Below are 27,860 nucleotides of genomic sequence, written 5' to 3' on the forward strand. Positions count from 1 at the left end.
TGTGATGATTTGTGGAAATTGTAGGATTATGTGGTTTTGAAGAGACTAAAAGTCAGGATATCTATCTTGCCATCTGCTGCTTTGATTATATCGCTTGTGAGTTGCTGGTGTGTTCGCTGAAATGAGGGTTTTGAACACTTTTTCCACCACTGCCTGAGACATAGACCTAGGCATCTTTTCTTCACCATTAAAGAAACACAAAATGTACATCAGTGCTCATTTGAATACGGATAACACACCCCAAAACAAAACAGCACAATCCAAAACTATTGTGAACATGCTACTGCTTGAAGTAGGGCTGGGTGATATGTCAAATATCACAATATATTGGACCAAATACCTCGATATATCAATATTGCGTCAATATTATAGGGATGACCATTCACAAAATATTTATACAATGAGATTTTTGATAAATAGTGGTCAGTGTAGTGGATATAATGACTAAGTGGGTAAAAGGAAATAACAGCTGGCAGCTACCAGTCTGGTAAGTTCAGAAAATTACAGCCTTTAAAACCAGGGAAAGACAACACTTGTGCCATATCATGATATCCAATATCCAAGACGATATCTAGTCTCATATCATGATATCAGTATAATATTGATATATTGCCCAGCCCTAGTTTTAAGTGATGCTGACAGAGCACTGCAGCGCCTCAACCTCACTGCTCCCTCCGTCCTTGGCTTTGGATGAGAGTCTCTCCACTTTGACGTTTGTATGTGTGCGTATGTGTGTTTGGGGGTTGTGTGGGAGAGAAAGGGAATCCTTTTTCCAAAATGACTCAATAGAAATACACATATAATAGTCCAAAAATGGATGAGATGAAAAGCAGAGATGGGCTACATGGATGGTACCAATGTCCCTCATACAGTACCTCCACGCCCCCTCTCCCCCTTTCTGACGATGATGATGGTGATATCACCAGCCTTACCATCCTCCCATTGCATTTTCAGATCAATGGGACCCACGGACGGGGAGAGAAAGAGAGAGAAAGAGAGAGAGAAAGAGAGGGAGAGAGAGGTCTGTCTCTTCAGCCACACGCTGACTGCTGTGCAGTCTTCACTTATTCTACGTGCGCACATCCACAGAGACAGAGAGAGGCTAACGTCCCTCTTCATGCATCTATCTACCCCCGGATTTCCCTTCAACTTTTTCCATTTTTCCCTTTGGTTTTTCTACTCTTTTCACTGTCGCATTCCTCCATCCTTCCAGTGTTTGGAATGAACTGTTTTCCTGCCTGCGTCGTTTCCATGTCAGCATGGGAACTGCCGTGTCCAAAAGGAAGAATTTAAGAAACGATGCGATATCTTCTGTGGCAGCAAAAGTTAGGTGAGTGACACCCGGAGCTCTCCGGCTTTACACCCGTTATACAGCAGCGTCAGAGAAGTCTCGACAGGTATTTTAGCCTTCAGGTGCGACCCTGTGAAGTTACAGTGTGTGACAGTTGTGTGCTATCCCGGGTATAATGCGCAGAGGCTCTGCGCTTTTCACATCTGCCGATTGTCCCGTTTAGTCTGGGCACAAATATGCGCTACAAAGTCTGCACCTATATTGCGCAAATGTTGCTTCAAATTGTGCAATATAGGCTGTGTAGCCTAGACTGTGCTTTATTTTGACTGAACTGGTGTTGTGAATGAAGCATCATTGTGTAATGAAAGTCATGCAGAGGCAAAGCGAGGGCTGCTGTGACTCACAGTAACCCCGATACATTTCTCCATCACCTACAACAATCCACCACCTGCTGTAAAAAATATTTATATATAATTTATATATTAATACTAATACTTATTTATATATTAATACTAATTTAAACAAAAACGGCTTTTTGTCTGGCCGCATCGATCTAGCCGGACAGCGCAGTGATGAGCCTTCACATCCCGGCGGGCGAATGATCCACCTGCCAATTAATTAATCACAGCAATCGATTCGGTCGTTTGCAGGAATCTCCAATCACGGTCAGTTATTGGGCCCGGCAGAGGGCAGCAGCTATATTCAGCCTGGGAAAAAAACAGAAGCAGCGGGAGTCAGACTGGAGTCCAACCCGTTAAAAGCTGTTAACGACACACTCTTAAGAGACAGCCATATGAATTTTTCAAAAAGTCAGATCCCCATCCAGCTGTTACAGCACCGTGGAGGCGAAGTAATAACCAGCCCACCTCCCTCCTGTGCTGGCTGCGAGTCTCTGAGGCTGAGCTGAAGCTGCAGCTCACCAATGAGCACGTGTGTGACTGTGTTCATGTGTCTACACATGAAGTGCACACAGGCGGCCACTATCTTCACTGAGATCAGAATACAAATTCAACATCTCTGCGCTTCAGCAGTCCCCCCGCTGCAGGCCCGGGTGTGTGACTTCAATTCAATCAATGAATGACCTTGACTTGGCTGTGCAGACTCCCAACAGCCACAGATGTGGGCTGATGTGCTATTACGTCATTCTCTCTCTCTCTCTCTTGGTCAGTGTGTATGTGTGTTTTCCTTACGTTACACAGCCTATAGTGTGTGAGCCTTCTTTGCATGCAGCGCAGCATGTGTGGGGCTGTGCTCAACCTTGAAAGGGAGATGAAAATTTGTTGCACATAGGCTACAGTGGCATGACTACAGAGAGTCCTGAGCAGGTAGCTTACAGTAAGAATGTGTGTGTGTGTGTGTGTGTGTGTGTGTGTGTGTGTGTGTGTGTGTGTGTGTGTGTGTGTGTGTGCGTGCGTGCGTGTAACAGAGCTACTGAAAATACACGCACACTCAAAAACGTGCAGTTATTTAGTTATTATAGTCTAATCTTGGTTTCCTCCTCTCCTCACATTCTCTGCTCTTTTCCACACACAGAGACACCAAAAACACACAATTCAGTGTTTAATTTTTTAGAGTTAATGGCATTTTCCCATCGATGGGAAATGCAGCAGACTCACATCCAATATTTATCAGCCTCTCACCTACACATGACCCATTATGAATGTGGAAGCACAAGTGATTTCTCTCCACCTCAAACACACACACACATACACATACACATACGCAACAGTAATCTTCATTTACACAACCAGGCATGTGTGCTGGCATTGCACTCCATTTTATCTACATGCTTGTTTCTCTCCTCTGTTCTGTGAGAGGCAGGCTGGACTCTCTGCAGGTTTTAAATGTTAGAGTTTTTGTTCTGCAGCTTCATATCTCTGGAGTCTAATTTTTTTCAATTGCAGGCATCAGTGTGGCTGTGTACATCTATACTACACTCTAATTTTCAATGCTTTTACCTACAGATCTGTTTTTCACTTCCATATATTAACTTTTTTTCAGATCATCTTGTGTCAGATGTCATGCCATACTACACATAGGTACTTAGATTTGAACAGCTTAATCACAATAGTTTCACTTACACACTTTCCCTTGTATTTATAAGCTTAAGGCAAATGACAGGCAGATGTACGTGCCTATATAGTATGTAAGTCTGAGTCATCGTCCTGAGCCAACTCATCTAAACAAGTAACAGAGGACACACTCATACTTCGTTTTTTCTCCCTCCAACACAAAAACACACACGCACACACGCACGGACGCACGCACGCACGCACGCACGCACGCACGCACTTACGCATGCACGCACGCACGCACGCACACACACACACACACACACACATTATCGTGAAGATCACTGACCGAGTGCAGCACATACCCAACACCACCCAACCTTAAACCTGAACCCAAATCCTGATCCTAAAATGACATCTTGAGGAAACAGCCTCATTCCGCAGGTTTAAATCTCACACTGACTCACACAAACAGAAATAAGAACACAGCAATCTGCACCGAACAAGAACAAGAACTGATTTATTATTCCTTTCAACTTTTCAAGCTGACCCGTTTGTTGAGTTCCTGGCAAAGACTGGTTTTGTTACACTTGAATTGTCTGAAAGAGACATGAATCTGAAAACTGCGTGCTGTGAATTGTCTGAAGGACGAAGGCTGTCCTCACCAGAGCAACAAAAACAGTGCGATGGCCAAAACACAAAACCTCCTATCTGCAGGATTTTCTGATTGGTGGATTTCACTTTGGATGATGAGAACAGGGAAGGATGCTCATATTCAGTCTGTATGCAAGATAATCCCGCCCTTCGTTATATAGGAGGTTTTGCGTTTTGGCCATCGATGTGGTTGTTCATTCAAATGGATAAAATAACTTGTTCACTGTGTGTCTTCCTGCTGGTCTCTTGCAGTCATACAAATAAGACTGTCCTCTGCCAAAACAAAGAAACTGTCCATCAAATCATCTTACTTTGATACCAAACAGTTTCCTATGAACAGACAGTATTGGTTTATTTTAACTGTAAAGACAGTTGTCCAGTATTAGGGTTAGAGTTAGAGCTGCAACAATTAATTGGAGTCAACTATGAGAGTAAATTTGATGTAATGTACTGTTTTTGGTTTGCGGACTTCTGGTTGCATCTTGGACTTGTGGTTGACATTTTTGTGGCATTAAGACATACAAGGTGACTGACTGATTAATCAATGATGAAAATATTTGTTAGTTGCAGCCCTAATGCTGATGTTTAGCAGGTATAATGTGAACCATGATCATCATCTTTGTTTAGCATAAAAGCGTGCAATCATTTAATCATTTTTCACTAAACATAAAGTGAATGTCAGTTTTGGATCCTTAACTTAAAATTTTAACTTATGATGTCACTAGGAAAGTTATCACTATTCAGAATAATGCATTAAATACTTATAAAGACATTTCACTTAAAGCCACAAATGTGAACCTTGAGGAAAAGTCAAGGGATCACCAAACTTAAGTTCATCCTCTGGGCACCACGAATGTCTGTACCACATTTTATGGCAATCCATCTCATAGTCGTTACGACATGATGCTAAAAAAAGTCAACCTAATGATGGTGCCAGGGTAAAAAAATCAAGGGATCACTAAAACCATTAGGATTCATCAATGATCAATGACAATGGACTGCCATCCCCAGAGCCATGAAACCATCTTCACTAAAAAACATTTCTGGTGTCTGGTCTTTGTCTTTAGTTTTTTCGACGGACAGGTGCACCAGATCAGAAATGACTCAGGGATCAATTTGGAAAGTCCTGACAAATGACCTGTTTTGTCAGTGAAGTTTGAGGACTTGTTGGAGGGCATAATACATGTGTGAATGACTGAATTCATAAGAATACATCCAAACAATACATAAGAAAGACTAAAGAGACTCTGGCTCCTTGTACCCAGTGTTCGTCTGTTCGAGTGTCATCTCTTGCATGTTTTTGGATTGCTGGTTATGAAACAGGTCACACGCTCCCCTCCAGCAGCTCATGAGAAATAGCGAGCGACTGAGAGCGAAGGAGAGAAGAAAAAAAAGAGAGAGGAGAGATTACCTCCAATTTACACACCAGAATTCTGCGACATTGAGTGAAAAAAGCGAATGCTTTGATCTTTCCATCAGCCAGAGAAGTGGTCTGCTGCGGATCGGCTGAAGGGCATTGGACAACAGCATTCGCAGAGCTGTGGGGGTGTTAACGATGGCATGAAAGATGAAAGGATTGTTTTTTAGAGACGGATGCAAATGAAATATTGTGGCTTAGTTTATTTGGGACAGTCGACAGGTGCAGCTTCATTTGTGGGCCTGCAGTCGCTCTGTTCACAGAGTACAGGGATGTTACATAATTGTTTCTTGAAATAATATGTAGATTCACTCAAACAGGAAAAGACCATCTTTCCTCTTACGCTCTGAGAATCTCGTCATTTTTGGTTAAAATATTGCTTCATTGCACTTTCTTATTTTTTATTTCACACATATATTTAGAAACCCATATATTTCAGTCAAAGGCTTGGACACACTTTCTCATTCAAGAGAATGGGAAGGTATGTCTAACTTTTTGGCTGGTATTGTATATATATTATATTAAATTTTCAGTAATGTGTTAGATGCATTGTCATTGATGAAAAGTACATCTTTACCCATCGCAACCATCTCTTTCCCTCCACCTTTGATCAATCAGACATTTAAATTCTTTGCCATTAATATGCTGAATGTGGCAGATTTGATTGATTACAGCCTGAAGGATGATTAGGACTCCAGCAGCGTTATGTGATTATTTATCTCTGTGTGTCTGCTTCCACTGTTTATTTATTATATTTTTTTCTTTGAGAAAACAATCTTAACTCAAGTTTTCTCAGTTGTCACAACATTGCAGACAATCAGGGAAGATATTTTGACATGTCAAAGTCATAAATGCACATGAGTAAATCATAACATAGACTTATAGACTTATTATTAGGCCATGGTTAATGTCATCAGTGCTTTTCCTACTATGACAAATCCTTAAAAATATGTCAAAAACATATTGGCCGCTCCAGATAAAAAGTGCATAAGTGCATGCGAGTGAGTTTTATCACTCAACGCTTAATGTGGTTTGGGTGGTTGCGGTGAAGCACTAGCGTACTGACAATTTAATCAGCTCTCCAATCAGGTGCTTTGTTCCCACATATCCCATAGTGCACTGCACTTATACAATTGCAATTTTCAAAAGTCCCTTTGGCCCTCAGCACACGCAACAAGCCTCTCAACAGGTTCTCATCACCCCAGATGTGCATTTTGGTGTGTGCTTGTGTGTGTGTGTGTGTGTGTATTTGTAGGAAACCCAATTCAATTAGTCCATCTGAGAGGAGGATTCGATTAAGGAGCATTAAGAGTGAGGAATCTCTTTGCTTGGCAGCCAATTGTTTACAGTGGAGAGACGCCCGGGGAGACATTAGCTTTGATGATATTCAGACCAGTGGGAACACTGTCAGGGGAGTGATGGGCCTGTTTTCATCCATAAGACCGCTTATCCTCTAAAGATATATGGTCACAGTATTAAACAGCATCAGAATCCACAGGGAAAAGCCATGGGATGATTGGATATGGGTCAATATTGGGATGAAACATTATATAGCAGCTTACTGTAGAATTAGTGCCATTCAATATAAAAGTCTTCAGGATCCATTTTTGTAGCCAAAGAGATCATTTGTTGGACAAATTTACAGCTTAACATTAAGGGGACCACATTGTTTCAGTTAATGATCCTTTATTATTATAATCGTTACGAATTCTGGTTTGTTCCCCATGCAATCAGATTATTAAATAGTCACATAGGAACCCAACCTTTTAAAGATCTTTTTTCTATTGTGGATTTCCTCTTTTTATTTTCTATTTATACACATCAGTAATCACCTTTGACCAGGTGCAATGAGATTGATCAATACAATTTTGAGAATATATAAACTTTATCTATCAAGAATAAATCACATTTTCACAATCATTTCATGGAAAGAGGTAAAAAATATTTTATTCCAACTTTATGGGCGACCGTGTATATATATATACTCTATATATATATATAATATTTGACCATCTGTATTCATTAATAAACCAAGGTGAAGAAAGGGCATATTAACAGTTTCGTAACGTTCTGTCTGATCTGTCAAGTATCTAGTTATGTATTGCTCTGCCTCAATACATTAAAATAATTGAAGTGCTGAGGTGCATATTCCTGTTGTTGAGGATCCTTTTATGTGCCTGTGAAGTGGTTAGTTGAGTTTGTGGCAGAATGTGTTGAAGAAACCGAGTGTGTGCAATTTTGTCTGACTCATTCTGCCTGTGAAACGCTTAACTGCAGACGCCAGACAAAGGCTATATGCTCATACAGAATATGCTCATATTCACACTCACTCACTCAGAAGAAGTACAGATGACCAGACACTGAGCAGAAGCTTCAGGTTTCAAAATGTACCAAAAGTAGTTTATGTAACCGAGTTAAAGCTACTCTTGATGTTTAGTTATGTCCAAGGCATTGCACCATTGTGGGGCGGCTGTGGCTCAGGAGGTAGAGCGGTCGTCCACCAATTGGAAGATTGGCGGTTCGATTCCCGGCTCCTCCAGTCCACATGTCGATGTGTCCTTGGGCAAGACACTTAACCCCAAATTGCTCCCGTTGCTGTGCCAACGGTGTATGAATGTGTATGAATGATTAGCTTCCCCTGATGTGCAGGTTGGCACCCTGCGTGGTAGCTCCTGCCATCAGTGTATGAATGTGTGTGAATGGGGTGAATGAAATGTATTGTAAAGCGCTTTGAGTGGTCGAAAAGACTAGAAAGGCGCTATATAAGTACAGGCCATTTACCATTTTACCATTTGCCATATAGTATTCTGTTTGGGTGGCATTGTAGTTGGAGAATGTCCTCTCAAGAAAGAAGAAATTATCAAAAACTATTTTCAAGTAAGGAGGAAGTCAGGTGACGTTAATATGAAGCTACAAAGTTCACAGAGAGAGGAGGTTGGATTTTGTGTTTTAAGACAAGAGACAGCTGTTTGTTTCCCATTTCCTGCCCACAGCCAGGCATCTGTTGACCATAGTCTTATTCAAGTACTTATTTCAACCCAAACCATCTTCTTTCCATAACTGAGTTGTTTTGTTCCTAAACCTTAACAAAAGCTTTGTCGGGTCACAAAAAATAGATGGTAACACTTTTTGAATTGTCTATTGTAGTGTAAGATCAGAAAACACTTGTGTGTCATTCTGAAGGGCACTTAGAAAGGTATATGTTGTTTATTTTTCGGGACTTGTGTACTGTTGAGGGACCTGTTTCCAAAACCACTGATTGTTGTGTTCAAGGACACTGCGACATCCGAGTTGGCAGCTCAAAGGTATTGCATTCACCTGTGATGTTGTCAGTAAATCTCATCTTTACGGAAGGCAAGCAACAAACATGACAGGGATGTCATGAAATGGATTCTGTGAATTTGGCAATTTCTTGCATTTAAGTGTTTAGTTTGCAGGATGCTAGCTCTTTGTAGAAGAATATCACACACACACACACACACACACACACACACACACACACACACACACACACACACACACACACACACACACACACACACACACACACACACACACACACAGACACACACACACACACACACACACACACAGGAACTTGGGGTCACTTTCAAGATGAACACCCTGTCGTAAAAGTAATACAAGTACAAGGCACAGTGGAGTATACAACTGGAACCTTAAAAAGTTGTAAACTTTTCATACAGTATAAAACTTCATCTAAGAAAAAATCCCCACAAAGTCCATTTAGTAGCTGTACAGGAGCTTTATTTGGTAGATGTTTACATCCTCATTTTCTTCTGAGCAGTTTAAGAACCTTTCATCTGAACTTTGACATCTACAATTTCATGATAACCAGGCAAACTAGTCTGCTCAGCAAGATCGTGTGATAGGATAGAAAGCTTCAAATGGTCCCTTAAACTAAATGAACTGTGTGATGAGATTGCCTTTTCTGGTGCTGTTTCCAAGGTCAAAAATCAAAGTAAAATATGGTTTGCAGTAATGTAAAATACAGGTAATACAGTATATTTTAAATGTAGAATCACTGATATGGTCATCTCAGAAACAACCATAAGTCTACTGTACCTTTAAGAGTATAGATTTCACTCTGTCTATCTTCTCAAGAGCTCCATCAATGTCGGAATATCTAATCTGATCTAATCTGAATCCAGGACACTGAACTTGAACCTGTGCCATCGTTATCAGTCCTGTCGGATTTGAGTGCTTACATTATACCTCCCTAATGAAAATGTGTAAAATTAAAATCCGTCAGCAAGCTGTTTACATCCATAGATGGTAACTAACATGTTTCATACAATACATATTGCACTTAATGAGCCTGTGGAATTAAAAGTTAAATGACACAAAGTATTTTAGGGCTAGGGTTGATTTTTTAAAAGATGCAGTTTGCTCCGTGGAGCAAATAAAGCCTGTTGTCGGTTTTATCTCTTACTTCCTTATTGGTCTGACTGTGCTCTTTCCGTCTGCCCGTTTCCTCAGGTTTACTCCACCTTTCATTATTAATATGCTCCCATTTTCCCCTCATATGCTCCTCTTCCTCTTTGCTGTAATCTCTCCTCCTCAGAAACTCCCCTCCCTAACTTGTTTCTCTCCCCAAAGCCTTGTCACATGTCTGAGAGTATGCAGGACATATTTCACATCTGCTTGTCAAGTTCTTCCTCTATCTCCTCCAACTTCTCCCTCATCATTTTTTTTAAAACTGCATCTATGCCCTACCACCTCAAAACCTGTGTCCCTGATGCTCACATACAGGATCATATATGAAGTGGGTAATTTTTTTTTTTTTAAACAGCAAGATGAAAGAACACAGAACAGAGAGGATTTTTTTCATGGATGGATTGAGAGGCATTTTGCTCTATCCATTTCCAACTCACTTTCCTCTCATGTATAATGGATGGCGTGAGTCTCTTGCACCATTGTTTGCGGATTCTAATCAGAGTGCCCCAGCCTGTTGAATAATAAAACAGGAGGGCAAAATGAAAATGTCCAAGAGCTTCAGAGGGACACCTGCTGATTAGAGCAGTGTCTACATTTATCATGACTGTCCTTTATGAGGTACACACACACACACACACACACACACACACACACACACACACACACACACACACAAACACAAACACAAACACACACACACACACACACACACACACACACACACACACACACACACACACACACACACACACACACACACACACACACAAATACACACACACACACACACACACACACACATTTTGTCTTTTTTCCACCCTTTTCCTGTCCCTTTGCCCATGAGACTCCACAAAAAAATCATAGACAAAAATGCATGTACACACAGACATACACACACACAACAGAAGAAGAAGACTATTGCCAGAGAGGAAGATGCAGTACACCAGAATTGCAGTGACATGCATGCTGAGCTATTTTTAGTAGTGCAGTGAAGGGAGCTGGATGGTGTCGTTGCACGTGCCGAGACTCTCAGCCCTCAATAACACCCCCGAACTCAGAGGGGGTCTGGTTTACTTCGGCTTTAGTGTTCACTGTTTGAAAGTAAACAATGCAGGAGATAGAGTCACTCTGTGCCATGGAGGGAGATTTTCATCTGATTAGCCTCATTTTGATGTGATAACTTTCAAGTTTTACATGAGGTGGTTGTTGTTGTCCAGTGCAGCAAAAGAGAACCCTCCAAAATCTGATTGTAGGTGTTTGCTCTAAAATAAGAGCATGGTCATAAGTGTTGTGTAATGAACACTTAACACAAGAGTACTCCTGTCAGATGCACAAGGCTGACTCACCGGCCTGGGTAAACTAACAAGACTTTCAAGAGCACTAAAAGCCCCTTCTGTTATACAGTAAGTGTAAATTGGTTCATTTGATTAATTTTGTTTGGAGATACACATATAAACAAGTAAAATACCAATGATATAATCAGGGCCTTTCTGAAACTGAAGCAAGGTGGGGGGCTACATGTGACAATTCTTTAAAAAATGTACTGAAAAGACAATCCAACAAACCAGCCTTCTCACAGTGATTAACTGGATGTGAGGAGGTAAGGAATTGGGCAGGATGTTTTTTTTCCACACACCTTTTCCTATGTGCAATGAATCCCTTTAACACAAGACTGTCCCATAGGGTGCAACATTATCCCCTTCATGTATCCCCTACTTTTTCCCCACCCTGGCTAAAAGGGAAACTGCATCTCCAAATCCCTTGTGGGCTTTGGTAACCTGATACATTTTATTAAGGAATATTGAAAGTAGAGTAAGTACATTTCAACTGAAATAATCAGGGTCTTGGTGCACAAACATGCTGCTTATTATTACAGTAATCAAGTGTGTATTTAATAAAAGCACCACAACATAATTAGCCTACAGTGGTGGTTGGTTTCATAGTCTGCTGTGTGAACTGTACCCGATGATGGACATTACGATTTTTTGCCCCAGGACCTACATGTGGGCCTTGGGCAGAGATGTTACCACCCAGTATTTTGACCTTAAGCTGTTATTCAAGCTGAACACCTGATTATTGTTTATGTGCTTGGGTGTTTTCTTTTGTTTTTTTTAAACCAGCCTTAATGCAAAAAATGTCTCTGCTTCAACCTTTGTATTGATAGAGAAGGAAGTAATACTGACACAACTTATTTTTATAATAATATAATAATAATAATAATATAGTCATAGTTTAACTTATAAGACCTCATCGGGTTTTGTGTCCTGTCATAGCTGTGCTTTTGTTACAGGGTACTCTTGATGTCTTAACTTGTCCTTGACTGTCTGGTGCATTTGAGATGACTAATTTATGTTTCTAAAGTGTATATTTAATATTGATTGACTTGTTACATAAGGTCATTTGTGTCCTCTCTCTGAAGATGTTTCCTTTAAACATGTAAAAGAGCTTTGTTCATACAAGATGTCTCCAGAGGAATCCTGTTTGGCAGAAGTGAGAGAGGAGAGAGACAGGAGAGAGGGAGACTGGTGGGTGGGAAGCAAGAATATACGGCTGAGTTTAAATATGAAATTCAGTGTAAGAGATAGAGAAAGATTGGGCACAGAGAAATCTTTGAAAAAAAAGAGCCTGTTTTCACTGCACTCCTGCTCCTCCTGTGTGTGTGTGTGTGTGTGTGTGTGTGTGTGTGTGTGTGTGTGTGTGTGTGTGTGTGTGTGTGTGTGTTTGCCTGCTGCGTTGGACAGGCTTTAATAATTGACAGAGCTGCCAGGGAGGAGGCGTACACCCACAGATTCCCCTGTATACAAGGGATTCTTCTGCACACATGCGTATCTGTGTGTGTGTGGGTCTGTGTGCGTGTGTGTGTGTGCGTGTGTGTGTCTGTGTGCGTGCGTGTGTGTGTGCGTGTGTGTGTGTGTGCGTGTGTGCGTGTGCATGCATGTATCAGCAATCCCTTCCGACATCAGCTGCATTGGTAAAACAGAACAGCCAGGAGGAATCATGCTATTTTCCTTAATATACTGAAAGATATAAACAGTTAATTTGCCCTTGATCCTCTGCAGCTGTGGACAAATCAGGTTATTTTCAGGATCATCGATATAAACTTAATAAATTACACGCAATGATTTTTATGTCAGGTTATTACCTGGCTTAGACGCTACTACTTTATTACCATAGCACCTGAAAGTGGAGGTTTGGACAAAAAGTCTTGTTGTCCCCCCCATTTCAGTGCCAGTGACACTGTATGTATGGATTGCATAGTCCCCAGAAAATGCATCCTACTGACTTTGGTGGTTCCTCTGATGCCACCTTGAGGTTGAGCGAAACAGATTTTGAAGTTCCCCAGTAGACTTTATTATGACTTAAGGGATCCCCTGAGTTTTCCTCCTACTTTTCCAGCAGGCCAGTTACTACACTTATGTTTTGATTTATTTTTTTAATGGGTTGGCACAAAATTTGGAACAGACATTCATGGTTTCCAGAGGATATATTGAAATGAGTTTGGTGATAATCGGACGTTTCCCCTAGCGCTACTATGAGGTTGACTTTTTAGTTCTTTGTTGACATATCTCAACTACTAATGGATGGATTGCTGAAAAATGTGGTAAATGCATGCATGGTCCCCAGAGAATGAATTGTGATCATTTTGATCTCCTGACATCTAGTGCCATCTCGTTAAAATTCCTGCTTTGGTTTATGATGAAATGCCTGCAAAACAGTGTTAAGTGTTTGCCAGCTGACCGACACAGTCAACATGTAAACATGTTCTAAACATGAGTATGTTAGCGTTATCATTTTGAGCATGTAGCATGCTGATGTGAGCATTTAGCTCGAGCATAGCCTCATAGAGCTGCTGGCGTGGCTGCAGTCTTCTATTCTTAAATAATATATAAAAGTCGCAGTCTGTCGGGAGAGCACAAGGATAAGAGTTTCACAAAATGAACATGAAAATAAATACAAATGCCTTAAATGTAGTATGTAAATGGTGAGAGGAAAGTAGTATCTCATCATGATCCTTGTTAGAGGAATGAATTAATATTAATAGCTTTAGCATACAGTATCAGACTTATTCACATTTTCCCCTTTCCTCTCCTCTCTTTCATTCGTCATTACTATAATGAATCGTTATTGCTAATAGTTATTGCTTTGGTACATTTCCTCTCAGTTAGTGCCTAGATTGACATTAAAAACACATCTTTCTTAACCCGGTCTCGCTTTGCTCCTTTTCCATTCCTGTCACACATTGACTAGAGTAATGTTAGGAGGTCAGTGTCATTCAATTGCAATACCTGCGGCTATTTTATTAAAAAAGGACAAGTCCTTTATGATATTTTTTTATGAGTTTTATCTATATGTGGCTGAATGGGTGTGTGTGGAGTGCTACTGTGTGTAAGTAAAAAGGGAGACCAAGAAAGAGCATGAGTTAAGCACCAGATGCTATTGAGCTCACTGCATCTATTTTCAGCACATCTCCAAGCAGTCTTCTTCACTTGCTGTCAAGGTTAAGAGTTTCCTTGACTCAAAGATATAAATAAAATATACATGTGTTTGTGTGTGTGTGACAAACAAGAAAACAAACCTGCGTGTGGTCTGCTGAATGCACTGACATTCACCAACGCAGACTGAGGTCACACTGAGAAATTAAGTTTCACCTAAAACAATCCTTCACTCTATCTCTTCCTTCTGTGTCATACTCCGTCTCGCTCTCCGTGTGCGAAGCTGCCTGAAGTATGGAGATAAAACAGCTGCATCTTAATCTGTGGGTGGCATAAGCCTACAAAGAAGGCAATTAGGTTTATAATTTACAATTCCCTGGCCCTCCTATCTCTTCTACCCTTTCTTTTCCTCCTTTCTCACTTGCCCCTCCTTTCCACCCATAAATTAATGTCTTTATGTGTGTCATGTGTGTGTCCCCACAGAGCAGCACGAGCATTTGGAGAGTACCTGTCCCACACACACCCTGAAAACCGAAACGGATCAGGTCAGCGTCTCTGCCATCCGGCCATTTTGTCCATCCATTTATGCTGGTCTGCGTGTTCTTTTGTGGTTTTTAAGCGTCCCTCCACCTGCTTCACTTCATCCTCTGTTAAAATGCCAGGCTGCAATCATCACTGTATCACTCCAGCAGCTGATAACTGAAGACGGATGATGATAATATCCTGTGTCATCTGTCCTCTTCCCTTTTCCCTCCTCCGTGCTTTCCTTGCTTTTCAGCACCCTGGTGAATTTATCAGTATTTCTATTTATCTCCATTTTCCTCTTTTATATTCTAGCTCATCTTCTGTGTGAAACCTTGGTGGGTCCTGACCCGGAGTCACCAAGTGACACGGTTGGCCCAAACAACAACAACAACCACCTTCATCCGTGCTCCAACAACACTAAGGGCTCTGAGGACAACCCGGAGCCCGGCCTGGTGAAATCCCAGTTGGGCTTACTCCAGCCACCTCCCCCTGCCATCACCATTTCTACCAAGCCAGCACGGTTGTCCCTTGAGCGCAGCTTCTCAGCGGAGGAAGACAAACAAAAGTGTGTCGAGTGCACCCTGCAGCCCGCCCGCGTGTACACCATCACCACCCAGCACGGTATGCTGATGAGTGGTGGCCGAGGCAGCAAGGAGAGCCTAGAACTGGACGTCCTCAAGGAGAAGTCGGGGAGTGGAGGGGTGAGATCCAGGGGTGGTGGTGTAGTTGTTGGCGGCGGTGACCAACACCTCCACACTACCTTGATCCAACCCTCCACTTCCCCTTCCTCCACCTCATCGTCTCCAACCCAGTACCACCACAGCGGCGGCCGTGGCACCAGCCACCACCACAGTAACCACCACCACCACCACTCTGTCATGGGCACCAATGCGCCTTCAGGCAGTGGAGGGAGTAGCGGCGCAAGTGGAAGCGGCAGCAACCAGCAGCAGCAGACTCTAGCCATCGGCGGGCCCCACTCCCACCATACATCACACCACCACTCTCACCACCACCTGTCTCACGTCCCACTGCAGACTTCCGTCAGTGCCCACAACATCCGCGGCTGGGGCGAGGGTGGAAAAGGAGAGGCAGAGTGCAGCGGGCTGGCCTGTGACACGTGCAGTGGCGCCCCTTCACGGAGCCAGGGCTCCCTGGACCTCGAGAGCACATCTCGAGAGGCAGGCAAGCAGAACCGACGCCTAGAGCAGATGTGCAGTGTGGACCGGGTGACTGGGCTGGAGAGAGGTGAGAGGGCGGAGGACACAGAGAAAAGGGAGAGGCGCTGAAATCCAAAGGGAAGGCGCTGAGTGCGGTGGGGATGGGGGTTGGCAGCGGGGGGTTCATAAAACCCTGTGGCTGGGATTGGCGGTTTTGGTATCAGACCACAGATGAAATAGCATTTGAATACTTTTAAATCTTTCATACAAAAATACACACAGGGAGCATTTGGGAAGTGAAATCCAGTTGTTGTTTTTTTAAATACCATTTGACTTTCATATTTTGATGAAAGCATTCTTTCAATTTAAAGTATATTCGCTACAGTGTATGGACAAAATAACAAGAACACCTTACAATATTTCACAAATCATGATAATAAATGCCAAAACACAGGAAAAACTCAACAAAATTTAACAATACTAAGCATCAACAGTGTTGCTCACAGTGACAATTATAAATGCTGATGTTTAGCAGGTATAAGGTTAACTATATTCAACATCATAGTACAGCTGAGGCAGATGGGTATGTCATTGTTTTGAGTTTTACAAAAATGTATATTATTCTACAAAGAATTCTGCTTCATGATGGCCTTCAAAAATGAAAAATCAAAAAAACTATGTATTTGGTTTATCTTATTATTTTTATTTTAAGATTTATTTGGCAGGGACAATACACATCAATCAACATTGTAGTTTACACCGCCATGTAAATGTGACAGAGTTGGCTAAGAGGCTAGGTTTCATCTGTAGTCCCTGGGCAGGTCAATAACTTAGCAAAGCATAATAAAAAGGAAAAACGAGAAAGAAATAATATTAAGATTAACATTACATTATGAACTATAACTTATATATCGTTAATAGTTTTTAACTGAATTTTAACAGCAAAAGTCAAGCGATCACCAAAGTCACAAGTAGCCTATACATTGCCTGGGAACCATGAACATACACAAGTTTGCACACATCCATCTTGTAGATGTTGATGTTTAACTGGATAAGTGTTTTGACCTGTTTCCGACGCTAGAAGAAGAGTTATGGGGTCACCAGAGCCAGTAGGATCAATCCTCTGGGCACCATGGATATCTGAACCAAATTTCATGGCAATCCATCCAATAGACAGATATTTCTATCCCTTCAAAACACCACAGACTTCAGTTCAAAAATGAGACAGAGTTGAAACAACACACCAGCTAGACCAACAGAAATTGAACATTTTAAGCTTCACAAAAATAGTGGTAGTATTTATTGAGAGTTAATGGTGTTGGATTGTACACTGTGAGGTGTTCTTGTTCTTTTTACCATTTCCTGAGTGCATTTTAGTTAAATATTTAGACTCCATTTAAACTTGCTTCCTCATTAGTCCACTGTTTGTGACAGTTTAATTATGTGTTTGCAGGTAATAACTCTAGGTATCAATTCAGCAAAAAACTACTAACAAATCACTCAGTCTCTCCTAAATGCTTATTTAATATTTAATAGTTCATTTTTCATTTGACGTTATTTTACTTGAGATATGAACAAATTCAAAATATCTCAAAAACTGAAAGCACTGTAAAGCCAGTTTAACTTAGCCTTCGATTAATTAAAGTGTTTAAAAAACTTTTTCAAATCTATTTCTTCTCAGGTCTGGTAGGGTTGAAGGTTTTATGTTGGATGTGACGTGGTGGTCTGTATTTCTGACTCTTCGTCTCCCCGTCTCTCCCCTCTGCTGTCTCTTCCTGTATGTCTCCCTCTCTCCATTTGTGGAGTGGTGCACTGTGAAGTGCTGGTGCTGTCACCAGCTTTGTGCTTTCATATTTCTAAAATATTTATTACGACATTTGCCGATATGATTTTTCTTCTTCTTTTTTCCTTAATTAACCTTGGAATCATCATTCTTCTCTCTAAATGCAGAGGACACCAACTGGTTCCCCAAGGAAAATATGTTCTCCTTTCAAACTGCCACCACAACCATGCAGGCGTGAGTATCCAACCTTCAAACACACATGTACACAAACACACAAACATGCACACAGTCACAAATGGTGCATCTACTGTCTGAAAGGTCAGAGTTAACGGACCATACCAATGTTTTTGCATATTTTAGTCCATTAACTACTAATTTCATGCTTTACATTAATGCCACCTATTTTACATAGCATGCTATAGGCTTTTAGATTGATTTGACCTTCCAATCTACTATTGATTTTCACTTCAGTAAGCTATAAAACTCATCAGCTTGCACATCATGAAAGCTTGCTCAAAGAGGACAATCCATCATAGGGAAGAGTTTGTCAGTTCCCATTTTTTTGTTTCTGTTTTTTACATTTAAATTATTGATGCATAGCAGTGCAGTTGCAAGCAGGGTTACTTTTTAAAGCTCTCCTTGTTGGTGCATTTGAGGGCAATTTGACATTCAAGGAGCTGCAACACATGAGCCAATTCTAATCATCACCTCCACAACGTCCAAGTTTCAATGTTTAGTTTTTAGAAGTACACGCTGTTTGTAATTAAAATACAGGTGATAAGTTGTCGACTAGGGAGCTTCAAGCATCTGCATTTTTTAAAATAGTGTTTAGAGTGTTGAAACAAACCAATTATCCCCTTCAAACAAAAATGCATACTTGCATACAAAAATGCTTGGCAGTAATGGAAGATATTTGCAGCCTAAGGTTTATGGGCAAAAAGATGCAAAATCCAACATCCTTTTTTCTATAAAAGTTGTAAAAGTTCTTGTGAGCATCTACGTGGGCATGACAGTGATCTGAGACGCTGTTTTATGATGACCTGTAGCTGTAAAAGATATCTTAGGTTCACAACCACTTCACATTAAAAAACGCTTTCCTTTTCATTCCCTCAGTTTCCTGCAATTTGTTTCTTTTTTTTCAAACCTATTTTTATTTTCTCTTGGTGTTTTTCACTTTTCATCTTGGATAAAGCATGTTTAGAGCACAAAGCTCTATTCGGTAAATATATAATGATGTTCATTTGGCCCATTAAATAATCACAGGCCATTAGCGATTAAGTGGCATTATGAGAAGACTTTTTATATATATTTATATAATGTCTATTCTCATTATGCCTTTCCCAGGTCTTCCTCTTTGTATTTTGAACTCTAAACTGTTTTTTTTTCTCTCTCTTTCCACTCTTCTTGCATGCAAATGAATCTCGGGACACTCAAAACAGGATATCGTGAGTATTCTTTCCTGCTTGAACTGTTTTTCTTAGCTGGCTTTACCTCTTTTCCTTAACTGCTGTTGCTTAACTTTGTTGTCCACCATTTAACCTTCATCTCTGGGCTGGGTGGTTGATTCACAGCCGAAAATAAACTGAGCATAATAACAATATCCAGGCAGTATACAGTATAGTATACTGTATACTGTGTGTGTGTGTGTGTGTGTGTGTGTGTGTGTGTGTGTGTGTGTGTGTGTGTGTGTGTGTGTGTGTGTGTGTGTGTGTGTGGTGTATCAAGTTGAAAGCTTTTCTTGTTTGGACCACGTACAGCAGAAGAGTCATTCTTTGATTGATAGATATGGACAGTCAGGTAAAGTGCTGCCATTTTGACCACAAATAATGTTTTTTAATTCAAGTAAAAAAACAAAAAAGGGGGGGGGGGGGAATTGAGTTATAGGATTTTCATGCAACCGCAGGGATAAAGTCCAGTGTAATCCACTGCAGCAGAGTAAATCTGCCAAAATGTCTGTCTGTGCGTTGGCTGACCTGCACCCTGTCAGCTCACACGCACCCAGCAGCTCTATCGGTTTGGCACACAGACTCACCCTCACTTTTTGTGGCAGTCATGTCAGCTCTCTAATCCTGCTGCACAGCCGTCGCTAATTATCACTGAATCTGTGCTGGCCGACTTTACAGTAGCAGTGTTTTGGAACTGATTGTGGCAACTGCGACTCTGGAGAGTTTTGTTAAGAACATGTATTTATAGTGCTTACATGATCTCTAGTGCCTTCTGCACTGATAAAACTATTTCATCAGTCTGTAGTTTAAAAAGAAGTGAACTATCAGTCAGTTTTCAGATATGGATTCAATAAGTTCCAGAAAACTTTAGTGGTTAAACGTCCAGTATGAAATGTGTTGCATGCGGATCGCCAACTACTGTTGAAGAAGTAGGTAAAGCTAAGCATATAAATCCTAACGTTAATAATAGCAATAATGTATTATGACTAAAACAAAACCTTGACATTTCATACTTCACACCACCTGCTCCAACCACACCTCGCTTAACTAAACCCAACTAACCCAAGCTCTGGCTGCTAGCTTAAAGTAAATATTCAGTCTTTACTTAAAATACTTGCAATAATTAAAAGATTTAAGGCTGGCAATATATTCTACGTTTTTCTTAGTGTCAATGAATACCATGAAAAGACCAACAAACTAACATCCTGCTAACAGGTTTTGTCTGGGTTGTTTTATCTATTATAGCTAATTCATCTGCTGTTGGCAAATACTATCAAAAGCACACTGCGTTGCACTAGGTGACGTTTTCCCTCATTTCGATGCACATGTGTAGCGTAGGTTTATTTTGAATCAATCCCACGTAACACTATCATGGGTGGTGTAAATACTCACTAGTGCATCAAATGCATATTAGTCCATGGTTGAAAATTGTCCCCAAAAATGCAGTCCTGTTGTGAGTGACTGTTACTAATTACAAAGTGCTGCAATTTCAGTAAAAAGTTCCCCCTTTTATACTTTATATTTGTGACATGTTCTTTATATTTGTGTCTTCAGTTTGTACAGATGGAGGGTGAGTAGCACAGACTAACGCACAGTGGTTTTTGGTGTTTAATAGGATTTGTTCACACCAGGAAAATATAGAAAAAAGCCAGCCTTATCCTTTAAAAGGATATTTGATTTTTGGGGAAGTTTTTACCGGCTACTTTCCACTACTTACCCAGAATCAATGTACCCTTATTTTATTTGAGTATTATAAAATACAACAACTTTGATGTTGAGCACGCTTGGAAATGCTGCATCTCTAGCTCTATCTGTGCTATGGACAAATGTTCATCAGCTTCACAGGATTTGTCAGGTCGCACCTTTTCTGGTTAACAGTTAAGTCTGTTGAAGACGTAACCACTCATTAAAAGTGATGCATTTCACACCATGTTTGTATTTTGACACATAAAAGTCCGCCATGGCCCGAGTGGCATCACTTCATTCTAGCCAAAACATTTCCCAAGTTTCAGTGTGACAAAATGTAGCCATGATAAATTAACGCCAGGTTTTAAATAGGAAGTAGGAAATGCCCAGCATTAGAAAATGCACACTTTTTTGAGTGGAGCTGAAACAAGCTCAAACCTCAACATACATTTAAATTGCAGATAAAGATGTATAGCAAGCATTCATGTCTAAATCTGGGAAAGTATGAGGAATGTGAAAATTCCCCAAAAATGAATAATCCCAGTTAGAATTACATCTCAAGTGGAACGAGTGAAAAGGCAAGAGGTCAGAGGATTAGCGGTTCTGTTGGAAGACGGATCATATCACATGCAGACTGGCCCATTTGTTGCAGGGGTGAATAGGAAATATGATTTAAGCTGGTGATGTTATTTGACTTTCTGGTCTGGTCTAGCTGCTGCCTAACTACAACAGCCCCCCCTTCACAGCCAAATAAACCCTGCAGCTAAAAACACTGGCATCAGCCTCCCTGTACTGCCCCTACCCCTCGCTACACCAGCATTCCCCTCTCTCATCCCTTTAATACTGTGCCACGTCCTGGCAGGGCTTTCCGGGGATTTGTTCGGAGAAAGAGGAGAGAGAGAGAGCAGGATTCGGCAGAAGTCATCCAGAGGTACGAAGCATCCCCTGCCAGGCTGTGCTTTGCTTGAGTGCTGTTTGCACTCGTTTCTGCCTATAGCTCCGTTGTCGCGTATTTACAGCCGTGTCTAATCTGACTAAGCCAAAGAGTCAGAACACAGCACTTGAAGGTGTGAGGACGTCAGCAGCTCTCAAAAAGGACCAAAAAGGATCTGCTTACTGGATGCCCCGCTACAGTGCCCCCAGTTTCTAAGCCAGATTTGTACTGCCAGTATCAGCAACAGTGAAGTTGATTTTTATTGTTATACAATAACTAAAAAGATCAAAAGGGGTGCATATGGGTGGTTCAGATCTACTCTGGCACTCCTAGATTGTTTGCAAACTCACACCTAATCTGTAAGGAAATTGTTTTTTTTTTTAAGTTGGGTTGCAAAATCTGACATTAAACACCTTTAGCTGTAATGGTACCAAAAATTAAAAAAAATAAATAAATTAATACTAGGAAACAGAGTGAGATTCTGTAAGAGTTGGAGAGGTGATGACATCAGTAACAAGTTCAGTACCAACCAAAGCAGTTCAGCTATCCCACTCAGGCCCAGATGCTCTGTCACACAGGGGCAGATGGTGAATGTGACACCAAGCAGTACATCTCAATTACTTTGACATCTCGGTCTCATCCGTCTGCAGTGTCATCGTTGTGTTATTTCATCAAAATGAGTGATTCAACATGAGGAAAAAATAGCAGTGCCAACTTTTAGAAACATTCGCCTCCTTGTTCTTAAATCCATTGGGACATAAAAATCCTATGTTTACCTGAAACCAGATGTTGGTTATATTTTATAAAGCTAAAGCAGTAAAATTTTAGAATGCATGTTCATTAATTAGCAACTTTGATCTTTTACCCATATTAAACTGGGTATTTGACCACTGAAAAAAATCAAACCAAAAAAACCTGCTTCAAGTGGATGAATTTGAAAATGCTGCTTTTGGGTTTCACGGAAAATTATTCGTAATAAATAATTCAACATTTATAGATGATAGTATTTGGTGTAATCCCGACCTGGTGAAAGATATTTTTCACCCTTATTACTCTGTCACCAACAAATGACAGCAAAAAGCCTCTTTGCAGACACCTTGGATTCCTGCTTGCTCAGGATTTAAACTTTTTTTGTCATTTCTATCTGGATGACTTCAAGAAAGTAATAAAAACATCAGCATGGATGGAAAACTTTTGACACATAAACAGAGTTTTCTAATGCATCTACATTAGTAAAGACATGGCCTATAAGCCACAGAGCGGTGCCGAAGATATTATTTTCATAGAGTAGCGGTTTTCAGGCAGCACTTCTGTCAAGTACCAGTGAAGACAGAGGATGATCCTCATCCTCTCATAGATAAGGCAAGGAAAGGCAGGTTTATTTATTAGGCGCATTTCATACACAATGGCAACTCAATGTGCTTTACATAAAACAAACATTTAACAGTAAGAATTGGAAATTTAGAAAAACATAAAAACATGCAATTTGAGAAATAAAAATAAAACCCAATAATAGTAAACACATGGAAACATTAAAACCTACAATTACAGTGATTTCAGTTCTGCTGGTAGTTTGTTACAGTTGTGTGCAGCATAACAGCTAAAAGCTGCTTCACCATGTTTAGTGTGAACTCTGGGCTCCACTATCTGACCTGAGTCAGTAGATCTAAGAGCTCTACTGGGTTTATATTCTACTAACATGTCATTCATGTATTCTGGACCTAAACCATTCAGTGATTTGTAGACCAGTAGCATAACTTTCAAATCTATTCTATAGCTGACTGGGAGCCAGTGTAAAGACTTTAGAACTGGAGTAATGTGTCTGATCTCTTTGTTCTGGTTAAAACTCGAGCTGCAGCTGTTTAATGTTTTTTTTGGGGTAGTCCAGTCAGAAGACCGTCACAGTAGTCGAGTCTATTGGAGATGAAAGCATGAATCAACTTCTCATGGTCTGTTTGAGACATAAAACCCTTCACTCTGGATATGCTCTTAAGCTGATAGAAGGCTGTTTTGGTGATTGATTTGATATGACTGCTGAAGGTCAAATCTGAGTCTATCAGCACGCCAAGGTTTCGGACTTGGTCGCTAGTTTTTAGAGAGAGTGACTCGAGAGCAATCCTCTTCTCTTTATTGCCAAAAACAATTACCTCAGTTTTGTCCTAATTTAATTTGTTACTTGCTCTAAACAGATGACTACAGTCCGATACAGTCATTGGACTGTAGTCATCATAAGACAGCTGTTGCTCTGTGTGTGTGTGTGTGTGTGTGTGTGTGTGTGTGTGTGTGTGTGTGTGTGTGTGTACTGGTGGACTGAAAGAAGACAATTTAAACCACAGTTATAAACAACAGCAATGCCAAAAGAAAAAAGTCAAAGAACCATTTTGGCATTGCTCTTAATCACCCCTCGTTATCTCAGAGTGCTTTTTATCATGGAAAAAGCAGATTTTCCCCCTTGCGCTCTTTGATTTTAGATGTTCACTTCCCTGTTTTATCATGCATAAAAATCTCTGAACAACAAACCTAATTCTTTCCTTCCGATTTTTCAGAAGTCTGTGTTTGTAGCAGTGCTGCCTATACCTTTGTCTGATCAGCCATTTTAGATGTTGCTGTCCATGCCGTTCCTCTTAATGTTCATGTTTTCTAAAACTAAATGCATCATTCAGTACCCTGCTTATACTCTCTTATACAGTATCACTACTGTTTCATAAACTGAGCGTTGACTGCATCATAAAAAATTTCTTGGCCAGACAAAGACCAAACCATATAGCTCATTAAAACAAAGAGATGGAGACAGTGAGGAGAGAAAGAGGAACAAAATTGAACCAATACAGGTGTGACCAATGTTTCTTCTTCAAATTAAGATCATTTCAATATTAAAGGAAGGCAAGGAAAAGGAGATACAATGGCAAGTGCACATTTATAATAAAAAGATGCAGTCTGCAAATATTACAGTTATATTTTAATGAACACATTTTGTGTTAAAAATACTGAAAAGCAGTAAAAACACCCTGAACACCTTTCTTTCCGTGGCGAGTCCAAATATGAACATTATTTTAAGGGAGAGTTCACTTGTTTCAAATTGTATTATATTGGTTGATGGATAGCAGAAATTGGAGCCCAGAAAAGTAATACACGGAATACAATCAGTTAAAGTAAAATATGCAAATTATGGGTGAAAATAAGAAACATATCATACATTTAAGTATTTAGTTGTGAGTTACCGAGAGATAGAGGAAGAGTCTCAGAGGAGAGAGGAAGGACCTGTCAGATTGTCTTCAGCTAGAAGTGGAGGTGGACACGGTTTTCTTACATTTCCTCCCTTTCTGTCTAAATCTCATTAACTGTCTCCACACCTCTCCTTTGTAGGCAGCTGAGGTTTGAACACAGGTTGGAAAGATCTGTCCGACTGTGTTTAAGATCCCTTCATCAAAGTTAACATTGATGTCACTTATATGTAATTAGTACTGCATTATATTTGCTCCTTATTAGACCGTATTTTGGCATGGCACCATTTGTTTTGCCCATGAAATTAGCAGTGGAATTAATTGTTTGATGTTGCAAGTGAACTGTTGCACTGCTGGAGTTTTCAAATGGAAGCAAACCAAGGACAAAAACACACCAAAGATTATGCTCCCCCCATTTTGTGTTCTATTTTTATGTGCTTCTCTACCGCCAGATAAATATGAATGTATTTCCCAACACGCACACACACAGACATCATTAATCATGAGTACTGCCTGGAAGCTTGGTGTGCTGATACTATGTGTAAATAATAATAATACATTTCATTTGTACCACACTTTTCATTCATGGTGAAACTCAAAATGTTACATGGGAGGGCGGCAGGAAGATAAAAGGATGTTTATCTGGGACTCTTGCATAGAACATCATGTCAGGATCAGGCAGCAAGTCACAGAAGAAGTACACAAGGCTTATTGCTTTGTTGTTATTAAAGGCACTAAATGGTGTTCAAGAGGAACATGCTAATGTGCTGTCTTTATATTTATTAATTACAGACTCCATATGGTTTCGTCACTTTACTGTTGCTATAAGAGATATGAAAACCCTTGACGACTCTTAGAAGGTTTAATAAGTGGCAAGCAAATTATTATTATAAGAGAAACTGCCTCACAAATGTTGTAGCCAATCATGTCAGCTAAAACATGCTTTCTTTGACAGGTTGATTTGTTCTGTCTTTAAAACTACTGTTCTTTAAAACTACATTTTACTAATGAAGTCAACCACGGATGGAAAGTGATTCTTGTATGATCATGCAACCAGTACTGGAACAAAAAAAATCTACTTATCTGTATTGATGCATGCCAGTAATGAGAAGCATATATCTTGCTTACTATTCTTAAATAGCAATATCAGTGATCCTTACCAAAATGTGTTGGTTTTATGTTTATTTAAAATATTGACCAATTTATCACCATCAAATATTGATATTGTATCGCCTTAAAAAATAAATCCTGTATATAGTAGGGTTTGTGACTCGCATAAAAATTAGGGTTGCACCAATTACGCAAACTGGATCATTATGGGCCCCTGATACTGACCTTAAAAAGCAGATCCAGTGTTGGCTAGACATGACTAATGCACATTAAATGTAATTTTGCTGTCAGATATAAAAGTGAATGTTTCCTCTAGCAGTTACATTCACTCAGTTTTTAGCTCTATAGCCTCTCTGGCCTCATGTTACTTATATAAAAATGATTACGACAAGTTCTATGCAGTGAGGTATACATATTTAAAATGTAGATTAATGTGGGTTAGATACCCTGAGGTGAAGTATTGAAGGAAGAAGTTAGATCTGTGCATCCTTAAAACAATTTAGATCCATCAATAATGAACTTGGCCAAATCACAGCTGTGTTGAACATCTAATTTTCTTGTAAAAAGTACAGACACAGACACTAATGTGCATCAATTTGATGAAACAAATTCTCTAAATTTGCTTCTGATGTGTTTCCACTCAGAGTAGACTCATCAAAACTACAGAATAATAATGTAGGGTTTCCCTTTGGCTGAGTGAATCTCCCATGTCTCATATCTACACTATTAACGCCCATGAAGGGAGTTATTTTCATCATGTAGTACATTACACCCACATTGCTCTTGTGACCAGTGTTTTTTCACTCACACTGACAAGGAAATGTGTATATTTACCAGATTTATCTATAATTATCTTTTTTTTTTAAACTTCTTTTATAAAAAGATGCTTGAGACTAAACCTTTTTCTTATTGTCTTGCATTGTTTTATTTCCCACCCACCCACCCTTTCCTCTTTCTCTTCTTTACATTTTGCTTCCTCCTCTGTCCTCCGTTTTCCCTCCTCCACTGTGACTTCTCTACCCACAGGAACTTCCGGAAGCATCTTCGGATGGTGGGCAGCAGAAGGATTAAAGCCCAGAGTGAGTCAGAGATGTTTGTTTGTGTGTGTGTGTGTGTGTGTGTGTGTGTGTGTGTGTGTGTGTGTTTGCTCTAATTGACTGTGATGTTGTTCACCACGCCATCATCCGTGTGATTGTTTTTCTGTTTTCTGGTGTGTTTTTTTGCATGTGTGTGGCCCCCAAATGCTGCTGCTGATGCTGCTTTTCTGGGATTTATAAACGCTCTGTGGCAATTTCTTGAGAGTCAAATGTTTATCAGTGTGTGTTGGATTAGCCGGCAGTATGACTCTTTGCATGTGTGTATGTGCGCGTGTGTGCATGTGTGAATGAATGCGTGTGTAAGCTGTAGGTGGTCTCTTCCTGTTGCTTCGCTATGAATGTTTGTTTTAAAGTCTGGTCAGTTGCAAAGTTTAAAGAAAACACACTGCAGTATATTTTTAAAAGGAGAATAAAACAAAGTAATGATTTTTTTTTAATGAGAGGATGTGTGCCTGTATGTGCGTGTACGCACATGCTCAACTGAGTGTCACTGGTTGGAATCTAAGACAATTAAAAACATAATGTTATGGATTCTGTTGTAAGGATTGGATGCAGATTTACCGACAATGGAGTGTAACCTTGTAATGTGACGAAGCTATCTACTAACAGTTTTGACCTTTTTTCTGGCATACACACC

The 27,860-nt window shown here is 40.2% G+C and overlaps 1 protein-coding gene across 1 annotated transcript in view; it reads left to right on the top strand.

The window, feature by feature from the left end:
* Positions 1–1,259: 1,259 nt before the first annotated feature.
* The window catches only part of nsmfa (NMDA receptor synaptonuclear signaling and neuronal migration factor a), a 41,099-nt gene continuing 14,498 nt past the window's right edge, over positions 1,260–27,860 (top strand). The window contains exons 1-6 of the mRNA XM_062434798.1: positions 1,260–1,330; positions 14,746–14,807; positions 15,100–16,032; positions 17,895–17,961; positions 19,167–19,172; positions 27,153–27,205. Of these exons, the coding sequence (XP_062290782.1) occupies positions 1,260–1,330; positions 14,746–14,807; positions 15,100–16,032; positions 17,895–17,961; positions 19,167–19,172; positions 27,153–27,205 (1,192 nt within the window). The remainder of the gene's footprint in view (positions 1,331–14,745; positions 14,808–15,099; positions 16,033–17,894; positions 17,962–19,166; positions 19,173–27,152; positions 27,206–27,860) is intronic.

The sequence above is a fragment of the Scomber scombrus genome, chromosome 15 (assembly GCF_963691925.1).
Source record: "Scomber scombrus chromosome 15, fScoSco1.1, whole genome shotgun sequence".
Classification (NCBI taxonomy): Eukaryota; Metazoa; Chordata; class Actinopteri; order Scombriformes; family Scombridae; genus Scomber; species Scomber scombrus.